Raw genomic sequence first — 21,449 nt, forward strand, 5'->3', positions numbered from 1 at the left:
AATGGATTGATTTTAGTTTACACTGACATTATTAAACCAAGATGTGTAGGAAACAAGAGACCCCGATGTCTTCGAGTATTATATTTCAATGGAAAAGAGCAACTCATGCAATTCAAAAATATTGAATATTATCCTATTGAAATATGGTCACCAAAGGAAATTTCAATATTAATTACTGATTCCAAAGGATATAAAGTACCATTTGAATCTTCAACAGTTCCAATATTTATTACTCTACACTTCAGAAAACGAATCGAAATGCTATAAATAAAACTGTACAAATCTAAATTAGTTCAGAGTAGAAATAGTCATCATGACGAGATCTTATCAACAATATTATTTAAATCAATGTGGTGGTGGGTTAAATCATATAGGAAGTCTATATGTGACACCCAGAGTTATCCAACAAGGTAGAGGAATTGGAAATTTTTTTAGTGGGCTTTTTAATTATATTAAACCACTCTTCCTTTCGGGGATAAACGCTATTAAAAATCAAGCCTCTGAAACTGGAAAGACTGTAATAAATGAGTTTGGTCGAAACCTTTAAGAAACATTATCCAAGAACAAAGCAAAATTGCATTGCAAAATCTGTCAAATAAAGCAATAAATAAATTTACACGATTCCAAAATGGTGAAGGTAAAAAGAATAAAAAGAGAAGGTCTAGGAAAAAACGAGCTCATTTATCATCTAAACAAGGACGCAAACATACGCAGTCGAGACCAATAAAGAAAAAATCCTCCAAGATATTAAATATAAAAGATATTTTTTCGAAATCAAAATGACCACCCATATAGAATGTATGAAAAGCGAATTGGATCTGTTTGAACCACATCCCACACAAAGCTCTATTCTGAGAACTGAAGAAGTTTCATACAATCCCATAGCTTCATTGGACAGTGCCTCTTCAATTGAATTCGATTGCTTAGGAAATGGTGAAACATATCGAGATCTGTCAAGTGTTTACTTAAGACTTGTTGTACAACTAAGAAAAAATGATAATGGAAGCATTGAAGGAGACAATGTTGGAGTAGTGAATAATATTTTACATTCAATGTTCAGAAGTTCGTCTGTAAATAATATAATATATATATTATATATAATATTAAATAATATATTGGTTTCTCAGAGTGATAATAACTATCATTATAGATCGTATTTGCAAACGATTTTAAACTATGGTAGTGACGCCACTGAAAGTCACTTAACCACTCAAGGCTATTATCCTAACTATGGTAAATTACACTACTCGACAAAATCGAACTTTTCTTTCCTCAAGGATCCAAACCGACTTTTTCTGATAGATATGGGGATTTAAAATTTTTTAAAGAATTATGGTTTTTTTTCTATGGCATAACTTTTTTTTGAAGAATTTTTGAAAACTGGTATTTTTTTTAAGCTTTTTCAGAGGTACCTTGTTTTTTTCACATAGCTCTAGTATCTTACGTCTGGTTGTAAAGAACTTTGCTATTTTGAAAAGATAATTAAAATAGCTAGAAGTTAAGCCTAAACACTTTGTAATGACAGCTTACCGTCTGGGAAATATAAACCATTGAAATGCAAAAATGATGATTTTTGGGCGGTATTTTTTACGAAATTTTGACTTTAAAAACTCAGGAAAAGTCGAAAAAAAATTATATCTTGTGTCCTCTATTTTTTGTGTATAGGTGCGTTAATTTGGCGTCGTTTAAGGTATCGCTCATTAAAATCTATTGAGAGACTTTGGAGCTAAAATTCGTTAACCTAACCTAAAATATGGAAAAAATGAACAAAAAATACCATTTCGAAGGTTGCGAGCCCAATTCCCATTGGGAATTGGGATCGCGATCAGGTACCAAATGTACAACCCTTGTTCGTTTGCTTTGTTCCCAATTGGCAGTTGGGCCCGCCGCCTTCAAAAAGGTATTTTTTGTTCATTTTTTCCATATTTTAGGTTTAGTTAACGAATTTTAGCTCCAAAGTCTCTCCATAGATTTTCAGGATCGATACCTTAAACGACGCCAAATTAACGCACCTATACAAAAAAAATAGAGGACACAAGATATAATTTTTTTTCGACTTTTCCTGAGTTTTTAAAGTCAAAATTTCGTAAAAAATACCGCACAAAAATCATCATTTTTGCATTTCAATGCTTTATATTTCCCTGACGGTAAGCTGTAATCAGAAAGTGTTTGGGCTTAACTTATAGCTGTTTTAATTATCTTTTCAAAATAGCAAAGTTCTTTACAACCAGACGTAAGATACTAGAGCTATGTGAAAAAAACAAGCGCTACCTCTGAAAAAAGCTTAAAAAAAAATAACAGTTTTCAAAAATTCTTCAAAAAAAAGTTATGCCATAGAAAAAAAAAAAAAAAAAAACCATTTCTAAGCCCCAAATCTTTAAGAAAAAGTTCGTTTTGTTCCTTGAGGAAAAATCGTGTTGACTAGTGTTATTATCTGGTAGATATGTTAATACCGATGGATCCGTTTTGATTAAAAAAATTTTTCAAAACAGTAATAAGGTTGAACTTTTTGGAAAAGTTAATGGAGATATATTTAATCAACCAAAACTGCTTATAAATAATGTTGATTTAAGAATAACTTTTAACAGCATTTTATTTAATGGAATCTGAAACTGAATCAAATCTAAAGATATTGGAAGCACAACTCTTCATGAACCACATAACTATTAATCCAAGCATTTTATTGGCTCATCATCATGTTTTACAAACTAAAAATGCTATTTATCCATATAGCAAAGCCCAAGTAAAATCATTTACAATATACCCAGGAAATAATACATTATCAATTGACAATGCAGTTATTGGACAGATTCCTAATTTTTTAACTTTTTGCATGGTAAAAAACAAATCATATTCTGGCAATGGAACTTTGAATCCTTTCAATTTTGAACATTTTAAAATTCAACGCTTTAATCTATTGGTTAATGGTGTGCAAGTACCATCGCAGGCTCTTGAGTTTGATTTCTCGAACTCTGAAAATGCACAAAGCTCTAGAGGTTATAATTTGCTATTCAGATCAAGTGGAATAAGACATTATGATCGAGGCTTGCAAATTACAAAGGAAATGTATGATAAAAATAGTTTTATATTAGCATTTGACTTAACTGCAGACCATTATAATTCAACCCATTGCTCAAACTTAATTTCTGAAGGACGATTTTCGGAACCTCTTACTGAAGCAGTTACTTGTTTGGTATACTGTGAATATGACTCAATGATTGATATTTATAAACATCGAAATATACGTGTTCTTCTGTAAAAATGAATACATTGCAAATCGATAATTTGCTTTCCAAGCATTCAAAAACAAAAAAAAAATTGTAAAGGAGTTTATCCCTCTGATAGGCTCCCAAAAGTAATTTCTAAATATCCTGCTTTAATAATAGCTAACACAGATTCTTCAAATCGTCCAGGAACGCATTGGGTTGCATTTTACTTTGATAGTAAGCATTCAGCTGAATTTTTTTACTCCTATGGTCAATATCCTCAGAAGAAAGAATTTTTAAAATTATTAAGGAATAATTCATTAAAGTTTACATTCAATAAACAACTACTTCAAGGATATTTTTCAAGTACATGTGGTCATTACTGTATCCTATATGGAATTTTTAAAAGACAAAAGAAAACCTTAAATTTTTTTTTTAAAACAATTTAAGAAAAATGACTTTAATTATAATGACAAGCTAATAATGAAAATGTTTAAAAAATTAGTTTTAAAGTAAAAAGAAAAAAACAATGCATTTATATTTTCAAGTAAATATTTTATTTTTTGGAGTGGGATTCATTCTGTTATTTAATCTATAATATTTAAGCATGAGGTCTACAGCTTGGGCTTTCTTTGCCGGTAACGTATGACAAAGGCATGTGTCAGGTCCATCGGTAGCATCGTCGTCGCTCCAGGGGCACAGCTTATAGTGAAACCCGAACATGGAGTATTGGAGCTCCTTTTCCTCCAGATCCTCCAAAATAACCATGAGGTTTTCCAGGATTTTCAAATGCTCATCGAAAATCATCTCTTCGAATTGAATAAGAAAAAGTTTTATTTGATGGGCGTGCATGATTCAACTGGCTTCTTGTAACTGATACTGATGATCGTTCAAGGAGCGTGGTTCTTTTATATCCATGCCTTTACGCATTCATCATTAGGATTTTTCTTTTCATAACTATTGTAAATAAACAGTGCTATACCATTTATCTCTTTCTAACTCGCAAATGTATTTATGTTTTAACCTGTTTTCTTATTTTTATTTACATGAATATCTAGTTGTCTCTTTTCTCTTATGTATAAGAGAGTAATCCCTTGAATTCTTTATTTATTCTTTACATACAAATTGGAAATGGGGAGTGCTATATCTAGTCATCTCTTTTCCTTTATATATAAGATGTGAAATTCCATGCTCCTTTAGCATCTTAAAGGGTGTTTTTGTGGAAAATATGGTCACATAACTTTTAGGTAAAAATATCCAAAGCGGCTCATTGTCCTTATCACTTAAATAAAGGACTACCTTTGTTCCAAATGATGTTTTTTTAAGTTTACATCCATTGATCTTGTTCTCAAATCCTATACATAGATCTTCAACCTTGGTGTATCCAATCGCCGGTTTTATCTCGTTGAGTGTTTCTAGGAACGCCTATGCATGTACATGTTTAATGAAGTTTTGATTATCCTTTTATATATCAAAAATAAAAAATGCTTACATACCATTATAAAAATGAAACTATTCAAACTACTCAATGTTTTATACTAAATTATTTAATCATGATTACATGATCTTTTATACTCTCATTCGTCTTTTCTTCTAAAATGAGATCTATGCTGATTGGTTGTTGCGCTAGGTATATAGTTGTAATTATGTAAAAGCCAGATGTGAGAATAGGATTTCAAATATTATATTTTCTGTCTTTATATACATACATACATACATGTATACGTATGTACATAAACCATTCAAATGAAAACATTATATATATAAAAATGGACCGTGTGCTAGGTTTTTATATATTACATATGATCATAACTCGAAACCCTATATAAGAACATCTAACTCTTAAGATACTTTAGTTCATTTGCTATTCGAAATGAGTGAATTTCATTGCGAGCTGTGTTATATGAAAAAAAGTTTTAGGTCCCGCAATGGACTGAAACAACACGTATTAAAAATTCATAACTTCAGTTATCAAAAATCAAAATCATCATTTTACCAATGTTACTTATGTCCTGGCGCGATAAAGTTTTGGCTGCGATTTGACTTCAATATGCATGTTTTATTAAAGCATAACGTAGAATTAAAACAATTAAATAACTACTTAAATATTAAGAAATAAAATAAATATGTACATTACACTTGACCTTTCATGCCGTTTTAATATGATGTGAAATTCAACCAATAAATACATTCAATAGTACCTGCATTCTACCTAAAATCTACTTATTCTTTTTTTGTAATCCTCCCTTAGAAAAAAACCTAAACGAATCCTATGAGTCTCTTGGTGGAGTGAAATTTCACCAATCAAAGTAACAAAAAAAACTACCCATTGAAAATAAATATTGTTTTAAATTTATATTGTATTTATTATATATTATTTGTAGAAAAATACATAAATTATTTGTATTAAACATAAATAAGAATATTATTAAAATTGCTTCTCGGCTCTTTCTACCGCAGCTATTAATTCGGCATTATCTTCGTCGCGAAGAAGTTCCTCGAATCGTTTTCGGTCCCCTTCGTCATTATCATCGACCAAATCGAATATACTGTCATCATCCGGGAAGTTGAATGTCTGAATTTCATCAATCGGAGCAGCAGCCATTAGGTCATCAAGACTATCATCCCATATAATATCACTTAAGACGTTCCGTTGCATTATATATTCTTGCGTTTTAATTCCGAATATCAGCGAAAGGTCCACGGAGTCGGGCTGGGTGTCCAGATCTATAGTTGTCTCAGGTTGCGAGTTTATAAAAATAATTTCGAGGTCATCCATCTTCGTTTAGAATCCACTAGTTTATGATAAGGCTTGCAGCTGTGAGTAGCTATTATATAGGCATGTGACTATAGGACAGTGTTAGGCATACACACACAGACAAAAGAAATGAAAACGAAAGTAAACGAACAGTCAAGGTGCTAGGAGGACCTTTTACAGAAAAAACCATTAGCACCATTAAACCATAAACCAATAGAGATAAATGACCCAAAAAAAAAATAGTGCCGCAAATTCATTTGAAAGGGACGGGATGAAACACTTGCTTGAGGGATGTTTGAATCGTTGTAGGGAAACAATCACATAAGCAGAGAGAGGGATAGTTGTTTGATGGTTGCTGTCCAGGATTATTGATCCTGGATTTTTTGACAAAGTTAGTTCACATCTTGACCGCTAGATGGCGCCACAAAAGTAGTAAGGATATGGGGCATTGGTTTGGACTCGCCACAAAGAGCATTCGATATAGGAGTGTAGTGTATTTTTTCTATAAGTCGAATTGATTAATTTTTGTCTTCTCATTCTTTATGACGCCATCTAAAAACCATGATTTTACATAATATTTCCATATGCTTGGCTAAATATTAGATCCTGAAAGCATTTACATATATTCACAATGTAATGTTAATAAATATCCTAAAAGAATGTGTTTTAGCATGATCATGTAAGTAACAGATCCTATAAGAATTTATTTCTTAATAGGTATGTAATGGTTGACACTAAAAAACATTTTTGTTTAAATGAACACCTAGATCATATCCTATACACACACCTGTAAAGGACTCATGCTAAGCAGAATATCCGATGGCAGGCAACACTAGCGCCAAGTAGTGAGAATTTAATCGAATATCGAGATCCTAAACCACTTTCTCCGACGTTGCGCCACCTTGTGAGAATTTACTCGAATATCGAGATCCTAAACTTACTTTCTCCGACGTGGCGCCACCTTGGGAAAACCCCGAATACCAATGCCCCATATCCTTACTTTGGCGGCTTGGCCAATGGCATACGCTCTATCTGTCGTTTAGTATAACTCTTTATTTCTTAATATTTGATTACAATGTCTATGTCGCGTGTCGTCGTAGTTGCTGAAGCTGCTAACTTGTCGAGAGACCGTTGCTGGAGCTGCCATCTCGTCTCGAGGTTGTTGCTGGCCCTGCGAGAGGGCCGCGATCCCGGTTGCCACAGTACTCCCCCTAGAAAAGTGCCAAATCTTTAGGTTTGATTTTTCTTTGAATATGTCCGCGGCACATTCGACTGCTGATCTTCCGTAGGGCTGGTCTCGTCGTTTGCTATAAATGCTGGCTTAAGCCGGTCGATTGAAATGGCTGTCTCCTTTCCATTAATCCGAATCAGGAAAACCCGGTCTGATGACTTGGATATAATCGGGTATGGTCCCGTGTACGGCGGCTCCAAGGGTTGTTTCACCGCATCAGTTCGGACGAAGACATGTGAGCAATTTTGAATGTTTTTAAGCAGGAAGAGTTTATGTGTGCTGTGATGCGAAGTTGGAGTTGGCTTCACCACCTGCATTCTTTTCCGGAACTGACTGGCAAATTCGAGTGGGTTCGAAGGCGCGTCTAGGTCGTAAAAGAATTCGTTTGGAAGGCGTAGAGTACAACCATATAACATTTCTGCTGCTGATGCCTTAATGTCCTCCTTGAAGCATGTGCGGAGGCCCAGCATTACGGTCGGAAGCAGCTTGGTCCATGGTGTATCCGGTTGGCACATCAAAGAGGCTTTCATAGACCTGTGCCAACGCTCGATCATGCCATTTGACTGGGGGTGGTATGGCGTCGTGTGAATGTGCTCGCTTCCCAGCATATTGGCCAGTGATTTGAAGAGTGCCGACTCGAATTGAGCTCCTTGATCGGTTGTAATAGTCAATGGGCAGCCGAAACGTGAAATCCAGCGCGTACATAGTGCCTCAGAAATGGTCTCTGCAGTCATATCCTTTAATGGCACAGCCTCTGGCCAGCGAGAAAAGCGGTCGATCATTGTCAGGCAATATCTGTATCCGTCAACCAAGGGCATCACGACAATGTCTAGATGTATGTGATCAAACCTTCCATCGGGAACGGTGATCTTTTCCGGGATCACAGCGTTGTGCTTATGAATTTTGGCTCGTTGGCACGGGAGGCAGTTCCTTGACCACTCCAGAACATTTTTGCGCATTGACGGCCACACGTATTTTCGAGAGATTTGTCTTAGAGTTGACCTGCCACTTGGGTGCGACAGTCCGTGTACGTTTGAAAATACATGGAATCGCAAGGACTGGGGAATATATGGCCGAGCTGTTCCTGTTCCCATATCGAAATATAGGATATCATCGTCGACTGGAATCGCTTGTAGCTTTAAAGATGTGTCGCCATTTAATATCTCAGACAGCTCGGTGTCCGTTGCCTGGGCAGTTTCAATAGCTTTTGTGTCCAGAGTCGTCGGCATCGTGATGGCGTTAATCCTGGAGAGGGCATCGGCAACCACGTTATCAGTGCCACTCACATGCAACATTGTAGTTGAGTGTTGGGATATGAACCCCAGCTGTCGCAGCTGTCTCTCTGAAGCTTTTTCTGGTTTCTGGTTGAAGGCGTATATCAGCGGCTTGTGATCAGTCTTAATCACAAAAATCCTGGCCTCCAACATGTATTTGAAATACCTTATAGCCTCTATCATAAGTGCTGTACCTTCTTTCAGTAGCGCTGAGTTTTTTGGAGAAGAAACCGAGAGGCTGCCATTTCCCTTTCGTGTTTTGTTCAAGTACCGCTCCAATGGCTGTGTCGGAGGCGTCACAAGTGAGACTTAGTTCTGCATTAAGACTGAGATGAGCGAGGGTTGCGGCGTAAGCTATGCTATTTTTGCAATTTTCGAATGCTTTAATCGAGCTTGGCGTCCACTGCACTGGTCGTTTGTCATTTTTCTTCATGTTGCGTGTCAAATCGTTGAGTGGCGCCTGGATCTCTGACGCATGAGGTATGCAGCGACGGTAATAGTTAACTATACCAAGAAAGCGACCTAATTCGCAAATAGTTTGTGGCCGAGTGTACTCAGTGATCGCCTTGACTCGATCCTCTGGGGGTTTAATTCCGTTTAATTACCGTTAACTGTGTAACTTAAGAACGTCACTTCAGGTTGTGCAAAATGACACTTCTTCTCGTTGATGCAAAGTCCATGCGCTTTTAAGATTTGTAGAATCCTATCCACGTGTTGTCTGTGCTCCTCCACTGAGTTGGACATTATGAGAATGTCGTCAATGTAGCAAAAGACGTATTCAACCGCTTGGAAGATCTGATCCATGAAACGCTGGAACGTTTGTGTCGCATTTTTCAGTCCAAATGGCAGTTTTACGAATTCAATTAGCCCGAACGGTGTGCATACCGCTGTTTTTTCGATGTCCTCTGGGGCCATCGGTATTTGATAGTATGCTCGTTCGAGGTCTAGTGTAGTGAAAACGCTTTTGCCATATAGTCGGTCGGCAAAATCGTGAATGTGGGGAATCGGGTAACGATCTGGAACGGTGATGGCATTAAGCTTGCGATAGTCGCCGCAAGCCCGCCATCCACCACTGCTTTTTGCTACCATGTGCAACGGGCTGGCCCATGGACTTTTGGAGTATCTGCAGATTTTGTTGTCGATTAGTTGATGTATCTGTGCTTTAGCCACAGATAGTTTCTCTCCCATGAGTCGCCTGGGCCGATCTGCTACGGGTGCTCCAGTTGTTGTTATGTAGTGGCGAACTGAAAGTGAATCGGATGCGTTTATGTTGTCGATGTGTAGGTGCTCGCCTTGCTCCGTTTTATCGTCATTTGGCGAAGCAAAATCCTGCGAGATTACGGATATGCTTGTTCCGTTGGAAAGACGTTGTTTCTTGATGTCAACGAGCAAATGGAACTGTGCTAGGAAGTCAGCGCCAATTATTGCCGATTGTACATCAGCGACGACAAATGACCATTTGAAGGAACGATCGAGGCCCAGGTCGAGTTCCAGGTCCTGATGTCCAAAGGTTCGTATGGTAGTCTGGTTCGCGGCATACAATTCCAGTTTACTTTCTCTAAGTTTGCGTTGAGCCATGGCGCAGGGTATAACTGACACCACCGATCCGGAATCGATGAGAAAGGTCCGACTAGTGTTTTGATCTTGGATGTGAAGTCGGTGATCGTGATTCCCGGATGACATGTCGCTGGTCGTTGAGATGCTACCGCCTACCAGCTGAGTTAGCGGTAGCAGCTTTAGTTTAACTGTTGATAATATCGGCAGTCTGGGCGGCACTTGCGTGCCCGATCACCGAACGTGATGTGGTAGTAGCAAAGGGTTGCATTGTTGACATCATTGTTTGCGCTCGTGCCATTTACTGGCTGAGGAACCTTGGGCTTCTTGGCGGCGTGCATGTCGTGTTGTAGCTTATCCACCTTCTGCGTTAGAATGTGCAGAGCAGCAGCAACGTCTTTTAAATTTGGATTGTTGCTACTTACCGACTCCACGCTGTGCTGCCTTTGCTCAGCGGGCTTGGGTTGAGTCGACATAACACCTATTGAGTCGATAGCGCTGTTTTCGGGCATCTTGTCGTCAATCTTTTGCCAGCTGGTCCAGGTCGTTCTCCTCCCAAACCGAAATGAGTGGGCGAATCGACGAAGGTAACTCAGTGAAGAAAAGGTTTCGTATTACGGCTTCGCACCCACTAGCAGGTGCTAAGCGACGCAAGTGAGTCAAGATCTCCGACGGCTTCTTCCCAGTCATGTCACCACCCCGGAGGAGTCGTCTCATTTTCGAATCCTCTGATTCGCCGAAAGTTTCGAGCAGCCGACGCTTCATTGCGTCGTACTTGTTGTCAGTAGGTGGCCGAGTAATGAGATCTTCGATTGCACGGGCTGCATCTTCCTCCAGTTGTACTGACACCAGGTCAAACTTGTTGTCGTCGCGCACCACATTGTGTAAACTAAGGAGGCGCTCTAGTTGCGCGAACCAAAGTGTCGGATTCGATTTGTTGAATTTTGGGATGACGATTTGAGCTAAGTTTTGAGAATTTGCAGCTGTTGGCTGTGCGTTTACTAGTTGAAGTTGCTGCAGTTGCTCTCTTAACTCGTTTAGTGTGGCCTCCGTGTTCGCCATGTTTATTGCGTCGTAGAACTTGTCGTCTTCTGCCGGTTTGCTTTTGGTCGAAGAACGCAAAAAATAGTGCTGATTTTGCATTTGCCGTTGTTTTTAAACGTAGGGGTCACCACTTTGGCGGCTTGGCCAATGTACGCTCTATCTGTCGTTTAGTATAACTCTTTATTTCTTAATATTTGATTACAATGTCTTGTCGCGTGTCGTCGTAGTTGCTGAAGCTGCTAACTTGTCGAGAGACCGTTGCTGGAGCTGCCATCTCGTCTCGAGGTTGTTGCTGGCCCTGCCAGAGGGCCGCGATCCGGGTTGCCAAATTACTACTTTTGTGGCGCCATCTAGCGGTCAAGATGTGAACTAACTTTGTCAAAAAATCCAGGATCAATAATCCTGGACAGCAATCATCAAATAACTATCCCTCTCTCTGCTTATGTGATTGGTTCCCTACAACGATTCAAACATCCCTCAAGCAAGTGTTTCATCCCGTCCCTTTCAAATGAATTTGCGGCACTATTTTTATACCCGTACTCAAAAAAGAGTTAAGGGGTATATTAGATTTGTGGTAAAAGTGGATGTGTGTAACGCAGAGAAGGAAACGTTTCCGACCCCATAAAGTATATATATTCTTGATCAGCATCAATAGCCGAGTCGATATAGCCATGTCTGTCTGTCCGTCTGTCCGTCTGTCTGTCTGGTTGAGCGCCTAGATCTCAGAGACTATAAGAGCTAGGGCAACCAAATTTGGTTTCCAGACTCATGTGATATCCCACTGCTACAAGTGTATTTCAAAATTTCGCCCCGCCCCCTTCCGCCCCCACAAAGGACGAAAATCTGTGGCAGGCACAATTTTAAAGATACGATAAAACTAAAAACGCAGTATCGTAGAGAATGTGCATATCTACCAGACTGCCAAATTTGAATCAGATCGGATCATAATTATAGCCAGAATGAAGAAATTAATTTTCAGTTGCTTCCCCTCCCCCTCCCGCCAACGACAACGCAAATCATTTTCCTTCTCGCTCGCACACTCTGCCGCGTTCAGTGCGCGAGCAACCCCTAGCGGAGGAGATGTAGAATATGAATGGAACATGTACAATCTACATGTTAGATGTAGAATAGACATTGTATATGTAGATGTAGATAGCAGATGTAGCAAAAAAATGTAATATGTAAAATTTTTTTTTTTTCTAAAATTCTAAAAAATCATAAGCTCAATAATGTATATACTGACTGAGTACGGGTATAAGTAGAGTCGTGTCCCCAGAAACGACTCACACGTTCCTTCTCGTTTTTTTTGGGTCATTTATCTCTATTGGTTTATGGTTTAATGGTGCTAATGGTTTTTTCTGTAAAAGGTCCTCCTAGCACCTTGACTGTTCGTTTACTTTCGTTTTCATTTCTTTTGTCTGTGTGTGTATGCCTAACACTGTCCTATAGTCACATTCCTATTTAATAGCTACTGTCCTCCTTCAGCCGATCACATTCCTGTTTGAGATTCTTGTCCTCGCTCAATTGCAGCATGTCCAATTGAATACTCTTCAGCTGGCTGTCGGCCTTCTGGCGGCGATCCCGCAGCGCATCCCTTTCGGCTATCAACGGATTAATTTTCTGCCTCACGCTGCAAAGCCTCTGCGCCCGCACCCCAACTGTGGACATTTCCACCACGCAGCAGAGTCTGCTCACGGGGCTCAAGGGGATTGCCGAGCAATTCAAGGCGTTTATCAAGCAGCAGCAAGCAGCACTTAGGTTAGGTTAGGTTAAGGCGGCTGTCGGGATCGTCAGAAACCCGACACACCTAGGCCGGCTTCGGCCCGTTGTGATACCGCATCGATCGTTCCCTCGTGAGACTCTATGTTATCCGTTGTCCCACCCAGAATGTTAGCATGGGTGCCTATTAGCCAATGTCCCGTAAGGGAGCGTATGACTGAGCTGCACCTGCTCCTACTGAGTTTGCAAAGCTCATCGGTTCAGTCCAAATGGCATTTTTACGAATTCAATTAGCCCGAACGGTGTGCATACCGCTGTTTTTTCGATGTCCTCTGGGGCCATCGGTATTTGATAGTATGCTCGTTCGAGGTCTAGTGTAGTGAAAACGCTTTTGCCATATAGTCGGTCGGCAAAATCGTGAATGTGGGGAATCGGGTAACGATCTGGAACGGTGATGGCATTAAGCTTGCGATAGTCGCCGCAAGCCCGCCATCCACCACTGCTTTTTGCTACCATGTGCAACGGGCTGGCCCATGGACTTTTGGAGTATCTGCAGATTTTGTTGTCGATTAGTTGATGTATCTGTGCTTTAGCCACAGATAGTTTCTCTCCCATGAGTCGCCTGGGCCGATCTGCTACGGGTGCTCCAGTTGTTGTTATGTAGTGGCGAACTGAAAGTGAATCGGATGCGTTCATGTTGTCGATGTGTAGGTGCTCGCCTTGCTCCGTTTTATCGTCATTTGGCGAAGCAAAATCCTGCGAGATTACGGATATGCTTGTGCCGTTGGAAAGACGTTGTTTCTTGATGTCAACGAGCAAATGGAACTGTGCTAGGAAGTCAGCGCCAATTATTGCCGATTGTACATCAGCGACGACAAATGACCATTTGAAGGAACGATCGAGGCCCAGGTCGAGTTCCAGGTCCTGATGTCCAAAGGTTCGTATGGTAGTCTAGTTCGCGGCATACAATTCCAGTTTACTTTCTCTAAGTTTGTGTTGAGCCATGGCGCAGGGTATAACTGACACCACCGATCCGGAATCGATGAGAAAGGTCCGACTAGTGTTTTGATCTTGGATGTGAAGTCGGTGATCGTGATTCCCGGATGACATGTCGCTGGTCGTTGAGATGCTACCGCCTACCAGCTGAGTTAGCGGTAGCAGCTTAGTTTAACTGTTGATAATATCGGCAGTCTGGGCGGCACTTGCGTGCCCGATCACCGAACGTGATGTGGTAGTAGCAAAGGGTTGCATTGTTGACATCATTGTTTGCGCTCGTGCCATTTACTGGCTGAGGAACCTTGGGCTTCTTGGCGGCGTGCATGTCGTGTTGTAGCTTATCCACCTTCTGCGTTAGAATGTGCAGAGCAGCAGCAACGTCTTTTAAATTTGGATTGTTGCTACTTACCGACTCCACGCTGTGCTGCCTTTGCTCAGCGGGCTTGGGTTGAGTCGACATAACACCTATTGAGTCGATAGCGCTGTTTTCGGGCATCTTGTCGGCAATCTTTTGCCAGCTGGTCCAGGTCGTTCTCCTCCCAAACCGAAATGAGTGGGCGAATCGACGAAGGTAACTCAGTGAAGAAAAGGTTTCGTATTACGGCTTCGAACCCACTAGCAGGTGCTAAGCGACGCAAGTGAGTCAAGATCTCCGACGGCTTCTTCCCAGTCATGTCGCCACCCCGGAGGAGTCGTCTCATTTTCGAATCCTCTGATTCGCCGAAAGTTTCGAGCAGCCGACGCTTCATTGCGTCGTACTTGTTGTCAGTAGGTGGCCGAGTAATGAGATCTTCGATTGCACGGGCTGCATCTTCCTCCAGTTGTACTGACACCAGGTCAAACTTGTTGTCGTCGCGCACCACATTGTGTAAACTAAGGAGGCGCTCTAGTTGCGCGAACCAAAGTGTCGGATTCGATTTGTTGAATTTTGGGATGACGATTTGAGCTAAGTTTTGAGAATTTGCAGCTGTTGGCTGTGCGTTTACTAGTTGAAGTTGCTGCAGTTGCTCTCTTAACTCGTTTAGTGTGGCCTCCGTGTTCGCCATGTTTATTGCGTCGTAGAACTTGTCGTCTTCTGCCGGTTTGCTTTTGGTCGAAGAACGCAAAAAATAGTGCTGATTTTGCATTTGCCGTTGTTTTTAAACGTAGGGGTCACCACTTTGGCGGCTTGGCCAATGTACGCTCTATCTGTCGTTTAGTATAACTCTTTATTTCTTAATATTTGATTACAATGTCTTGTCGCGTGTCGTCGTAGTTGCTGAAGCTGCTAACTTGTCGAGAGACCGTTGCTGGAGCTGCCATCTCGTCTCGAGGTTGTTGCTGGCCCTGCCAGAGGGCCGCGATCCGGGTTGCCACATTACTACTTTTGTGGCGCCATCTACGCAGTATCGTAGAGAATGTCCATATCTACCAGACTGCCAAATTTGAATCAGATCGGATCATAATTATAGCCAGAATGAAGAAATTAATTTTCAGTTGCTTCCCCTCCCCCTCCCGTTCAAGACAACGCAACTCATTTTCCTTCTCGCTCGCACACTCTGCCGCGTTCAGTGCGCGAGCAACCCCTAGCGGAGGAGATGTAGAATATGAATGGAACATGTACAATCTACATGTTAGATGTAGAATAGACATTGTATATGTAGATGTAGATAGCAGATGTAGCAAAAAAATGTAATATGTAAAATTTTTTTTTTTTCTAAAATTCTAAAAAATCATAAGCTCAATAATGTATATACTGACTGAGTACGGGTATAAGTAGAGTCGTGTCCCCAGAAACGACTCACACGTTCCTTCTCGTTTTTTTTGGGTCATTTATCTCTATTGGTTTATGGTTTAATGGTGCTAATGGTTTTTTCTGTAAAAGGTCCTCCTAGCACCTTGACTGTTCGTTTACTTTCGTTTTCATTTCTTTTGTCTGTGTGTGTATGCCTAACACTGTCCTATAGTCACATTCCTATTTAATAGCTACTGTCCTCCTTCAGCCGATCACATTCCTGTTTGAGATTCTTGTCCTCGCTCAATTGCAGCATGTCCAATTGAATACTCTTCAGCTGGCTGTCGGCCTTCTGGCGGCGATCCCGCAGCGCATCCCGTTCGGCTATCAACGGATTAATTTTCTGCCTCACGCTGCAAAGCCTCTGCGCCCGCACCCCAACTGTGGACATTTCCACCACGCAGCAGAGTCTGCTCACGGGGCTCAAGGGGATTGCCGAGCAATTCAAGGCGTTTATCAAGCAGCAGCAAGCAGCACTTAGGTTAGGTTAGGTTAAGGCGGCTGTCGGGATCGTCAGAAACCCGACACACCTAGGCCGGCTTCGGCCCGTTGTGATACCGCATCGATCGTTCCCTCGTGAGACTCTATGTTATCCGTTGTCCCACCCAGAATGTTAGCATGGGTGCCTATTAGCCAATGTCCCGTAAGGGAGCGTATGACTGAGCTGCACCTGCTCCTACTGAGTTTGCAAAGCTCATCGGTTCAGTCCAAATGGCATTTTTACGAATTCAATTAGCCCGAACGGTGTGCATACCGCTGTTTTTTCGATGTCCTCTGGGGCCCTCGGTATTTGATAGTATGCTCGTTCGAGGTCTAGTGTAGTGAAAACGCTTTTGCCATATAGTCGGTCGGCAAAATCGTGAATGTGGGGAATCGGGTAACGATCTGGAACGGTGATGGCATTAAGCTTGCGATAGTCGCAGCAAGCCCGCCATCCACCACTGCTTTTTGCTACCATGTGCAACAGGCTGGCCCATGGACTTTTGGAGTATCTGCAGATTTTGTTGTCGATTAGTTGATGTATCTGTGCTTTAGCCACAGATAGTTTCTCTCCCATGAGTCGCCTGGGCCGATCTGCTACGGGTGCTCCAGTTGTTGTTATGTAGTGGCGAACTGAAAGTGAATCGGATGCGTTCATGTTGTCGATGTGTAGGTGCTCGCCTTGCTCCGTTTTATCGTCATTTGGCGAAGCAAAATCCTGCGAGATTACGGATATGCTTGTGCCGTTGGAAAGACGTTGTTTCTTGATGTCAACGAGCAAATGGAACTGTGCTAGGAAGTCAGCGCCAATTATTGCCGATTGTACATCAGCGACGACAAATGACCATTTGAAGGAACGATCGAGGCCCAGGTCGAGTTCCAGGTCCTGATGTCCAAAGGTTCGTATGGTAGTCTAGTTCGCGGCATACAATTCCAGTTTACTTTCTCTAAGTTTGTGTTGAGCCATGGCGCAGGGTATAACTGACACCACCGATCCGGAATCGATGAGAAAGGTCCGACTAGTGTTTTGATCTTGGATGTGAAGTCGGTGATCGTGATTCCCGGATGACATGTCGCTGGTCGTTGAGATGCTACCGCCTACCAGCTGAGTTAGCGGTAGCAGCTTTAGTTTAACTGTTGATAATATCGGCAGTCTGGGCGGCACTTGCGTGCCCGATCACCGAACGTGATGTGATAGTAGCAAAGGGTTGCATTGTTGACATCATTGTTTGCGCTCGTGCCATTTACTGGCTGAGGAACCTTGGGCTTCTTGGCGGCGTGCATGTCGTGTTGTAGCTTATCCACCTTCTGCGTTAGAATGTGCAGAGCAGCAGCAACGTCTTTTAAATTTGGATTGTTGCTACTTACCGACTCCACGCTGTGCTGCCTTTGCTCAGCGGGCTTGGGTTGAGTCGACATAACACCTATTGAGTCGATAGCGCTGTTTTCGGGCATCTTGTCGGCAATCTTTTGCCAGCTGGTCCAGGTCGTTCTCCTCCCAAACCGAAATGAGTGGGCGAATCGACGAAGGTAACTCAGTGAAGAAAAGGTTTCGTATTACGGCTTCGAACCCACTAGCAGGTGCTAAGCGACGCAAGTGAGTCAAGATCTCCGACGGCTTCTTCCCAGTCATGTCGCCACCCCGGAGGAGTCGTCTCATTTTCGAATCCTCTGATTCGCCGAAAGTTTCGAGCAGCCGACGCTTCATTGCGTCGTACTTGTTGTCAGTAGGTGGCCGAGTAATGAGATCTTCGATTGCACGGGCTGCATCTTCCTCCAGTTGTACTGACACCAGGTCAAACTTGTTGTCGTCGCGCACCACATTGTGTAAACTAAGGAGGCGCTCTAGTTGCGCGAACCAAAGTGTCGGATTCGATTTGTTGAATTTTGGGATGACGATTTGAGCTAAGTTTTGAGAATTTGCAGCTGTTGGCTGTGCGTTTACTAGTTGAAGTTGCTGCAGTTGCTCTCTTAACTCGTTTAGTGTGGCCTCCGTGTTCGCCATGTTTATTGCGTCGTAGAACTTGTCGTCTTCTGCCGGTTTGCTTTTGGTCGAAGAACGCAAAAAATAGTGCTGATTTTGCATTTGCCGTTGTTTTTAAACGTAGGGGTCACCACTTTGGCGGCTTGGCCAATGTACGCTCTATCTGTCGTTTAGTATAACTCTTTATTTCTTAATATTTGATTACAATGTCTTGTCGCGTGTCGTCGTAGTTGCTGAAGCTGCTAACTTGTCGAGAGACCGTTGCTGGAGCTGCCATCTCGTCTCGAGGTTGTTGCTGGCCCTGCCAGAGGGCCGCGATCCGGGTTGCCACATTACTACTTTTGTGGCGCCATCTAGCGGTCAAGATGTGAACTAACTTTGTCAAAAAATCCAGGATCAATAATCCTGGACAGCAATCATCAAATAACTATCCCTCTCTCTGCTTATGTGATTGGTTCCCTACAACGATTCAAACATCCCTCAAGCAAGTGTTTCATCCCGTCCCTTTCAAATGAATTTGCGGCACTACTTTTTTTTTTGGGTCATTTATCTCTATTGGTTTATGGTTTAATGGTGCTAATGGTTTTTTCTGTAAAAGGTCCTCCTAGCACCTTGACTGTTCGTTTACTTTCGTTTTCATTTCTTTTGTCTGTGTGTGTATGCCTAACACTGTCCTATAGTCACATTCCTATTTAATAGCTACTGTCCTCCTTCAGCCGATCACATTCCTGTTTGAGATTCTTGTCCTCGCTCAATTGCAGCATGTCCAATTGAATACTCTTCAGATGGCTGTCGGCCTTCTGGCGGCGATCCCGCAGCGCATCCCGTTCGGCTATCAACGGATTAATTTTCTGCCTCACGCTGCAAAGCCTCTGCGCCCACACCCCAACTGTGGACATTTCCACCACGCAGCAGAGTCTGCTCACGGGGCTCAAGGGGATTGCCGAGCAATTCAAGGCGTTTATCAAGCAGCAGCAAGCAGCACTTAGGTTAGGTTAGGTTAAGGCGGCTGTCGGGATCGTCAGAAACCCGACACACCTAGGCCGGCTTCGGCCCGTTGTGATACCGCATCGATCGTTCCCTCGTGAGACACTATGTTATCCGTTGTCCCATCCGGATGCCCTTATGAAGCCTTCGATCCGTCTGGGACTGATTGTAGACATGTCCGAAATGTCAATTAGGAAAGGTGCACCCAAGTATTGAAGTCTCCTTCTACAGAGAGCCGGACAGGAGCAGAACAGGTGTTCCACAGTCTCCTCCTCGTCCTCATCTCTACAGCTCCGACAGAAGTCGTTATAGGGGGCACCCAGCCTGTTAGCATGGGTGCCTATTAGCCAATGTCCCGTAAGGGAGCGTATGACTGAGCTGCACCTGCTCCTACTGAGTTTGCAAAGCTCATCGGTGCGCTTCCTAGTAATGTTAGGCCATGTTTGCCGAGTTATGCGACATAGTGGCACTGTTTGCCATCTGTCATTTATTAGTTTCTTAAAATGTTCTTTTATTTTGAGCTTGCAGGTGGCCATTGGCATACGAATATCCTCCTTATCATGGAGAAGGGGGATTGTTGTACCAGCTCTGGCCAGCTCGTCTGCTATACAGTTGCCTTCAATGTCCTGGTGGCCCGGGACCCATATTAGGCTGATGACAAACTGATAAGCCATCTCATGGAGAGATTTGCGACAGTTTGCCACGGTAGCCGAGCTTGTTGTTATCGCATTCAGTGATTTGATCGCAGCTTGGCTATCACTATAGATATTTATATAAGTTGCCGTAGGGGCACGTTCCTGAAGGCAGCTTAAGGCTTCCCTGATCGCTATGACTTCCGCTTGGAAGACACTGCAGGGCTGGTCCAAGGACTACCTGGCCAGCCTGCAGCAGCGGCAGCAGAGGTCTACCGAAGGACCGAACCTCGAGGCAGGATGCCTAGTGCTCGTCCACGAGGACAACACACCGCCTCAGAAGTGGACCACAGGGGGAGTGGTGGCAACGACAGCGGTGGTAGGAGAGTGCGCGTGGCAGAGGTGCGGACTTCCGTTATTAAACGCGTTATTAAACGCGCAATACAAAAACTGGCAAAATTGCCAATGGATGGTTGAAGCGCCGGAGGCCTTCAACGGGGCCGGAATGTTAGAGCAGCAGCAGCAAAATAGCATAGCATAGCATAGTATAGCATAGAATAGCATAGTATAAGAGTTATTGGATTGTTACGCTCAGTCGCTGTTACGATCGTTCGATCGGCTCCCTTCTGAACTGGGGCGAACGTTGGCATCGCTGGCTGCGACCAAGTGCATTAAACGGATTTAAATTGAATGGCTGTCTTTTTCTCGTCTCTTTCGCTGACACCGCATACCACCGTTTTCGAAGCACCACACCTAGAACTGCTGGACCGGCGTCATTCCCACAATATCGTTCCGGGAAAACCATTCCGGATTTTTCAAATAGTAAAAGAAATCCTTGACACTTACAAAAAGTTGCTAATCAACAGTAACAGTACGTTTACAATAAAGCTACATAAGGAACCTAAAAAATATCCACATCAACGACTTAATTGGCAACACTTTTTATACGTTTAGCAGAGGAAACCCAGCAGGCTGGCCAGTAGCCTTGAGCAACAAATTCGACTGAGAATATTCAGTTAGTCAGATTCGTGACCGAATCCACAACCTAGAGTCAACTACACACTACAAAATTGAAGCGGTACGAAATAAATTTAAAATAAGATTAAATTCGTACTAAATAATTTTAACACTTTAGTAGCAAATGAGCGACACGAGCGGACAACCGGACAAGAGTGCGGCGCCCAAGGCTAAGTCAGAAGGCAGCGAGTTGCTGGATGAGGGGTTCAAGGTCGTTTTCTTTGACTTGGAGGATGAAGAAGAGGGGACCACCAGCTATTCGATAAGCAATTCGCTGTCGGATATTCCAGGGATTCCAGCAGCAGGCACAGATACACAAGCTCAAGAAGATGGTAAAATCGAAGTCGCCCGAGCAGGACAACATGGCCCAGCAGGCCGCAGAAACACGCAAGAAGCTGGAGGAGGAGCAGAAACGTGCGTCAGCATGGAGCAGCAGCTGAAGCGAGCCTGTCAGGAGAAGCAGCAATCGAAGGATCTACCGGACACTGCGCGAAAAGTGAAAATCGTTAGTCATGTGCTTATATTTCAAGTTAATCACATCAAAAATTTCTTCGATGGAGGCTGGATGCTTGATATCCAAAACCACTTGAACAATGGGTACAGAGGATTGCGAGAATGGAGATACAGTCAGGTTTTTGTTGTAGCGTAACTTCATCTTGTTGCAGGTTTTAGATTATATTTTACGCTTTTTCGAGTTTTTCAAGTTGTTTAGTTTACTTCGTTTGAAAGTAGACTGTAGCTGCTGCAGCTCGCTCTGCAGACTGTTCTTCTCCGACGCCAGCCTTTTGGCCTG

General features: G+C 42.5%; 2 protein-coding genes and 1 long non-coding RNA gene across 3 annotated transcripts; 2 read left to right on the forward strand and 1 right to left on the reverse strand.

Moving 5' to 3' along the window:
- Positions 1-567: 567 nt before the first annotated feature.
- Positions 568-2,517, forward strand: LOC121405131. The gene is made up of 3 exons (XR_005968386.1): positions 568-1,062; positions 1,151-1,233; positions 2,493-2,517. It is a non-coding gene; the product is annotated as an uncharacterized LOC121405131 (long non-coding RNA).
- An 8,025-nt stretch (positions 2,518-10,542) lies between these two features.
- LOC121405153 lies at positions 10,543-11,085 on the reverse strand. Its single transcript, XM_041595760.1, has one exon. It carries the CDS (start codon positions 11,083-11,085, stop codon positions 10,543-10,545), a length of 543 nt encoding a protein of 180 aa, XP_041451694.1.
- A 9,526-nt stretch (positions 11,086-20,611) lies between these two features.
- LOC121405133 lies at positions 20,612-21,350 on the forward strand. Its single transcript, XM_041595742.1, has 2 exons — positions 20,612-20,717; positions 20,775-21,350. Exon 2 carries the CDS (start codon positions 20,781-20,783, stop codon positions 21,303-21,305), a length of 525 nt encoding a protein of 174 aa, XP_041451676.1. The 5' UTR covers positions 20,612-20,717; positions 20,775-20,780; the 3' UTR covers positions 21,306-21,350.
- Positions 21,351-21,449: the final 99 nt, after the last annotated feature.

Source organism: Drosophila obscura, unplaced genomic scaffold (genome assembly GCF_018151105.1).
Source record: "Drosophila obscura isolate BZ-5 IFL unplaced genomic scaffold, ASM1815110v1 contig_75, whole genome shotgun sequence".
Lineage (NCBI taxonomy): Eukaryota > Metazoa > Arthropoda > Insecta > Diptera > Drosophilidae > Drosophila > Drosophila obscura.

Excerpts from the sequence above, each read along its gene's own strand:
- LOC121405133 (XM_041595742.1), top strand. The coding sequence starts at position 20,781 with ATGAGCGACACGAGCGGACAACCGGACAAGAGTGCGGCGCCCAAGGCT.
- LOC121405153 (XM_041595760.1), bottom strand. The coding sequence starts at position 11,085 with ATGGCGAACACGGAGGCCACACTAAACGAGTTAAGAGAGCAACTGCAG.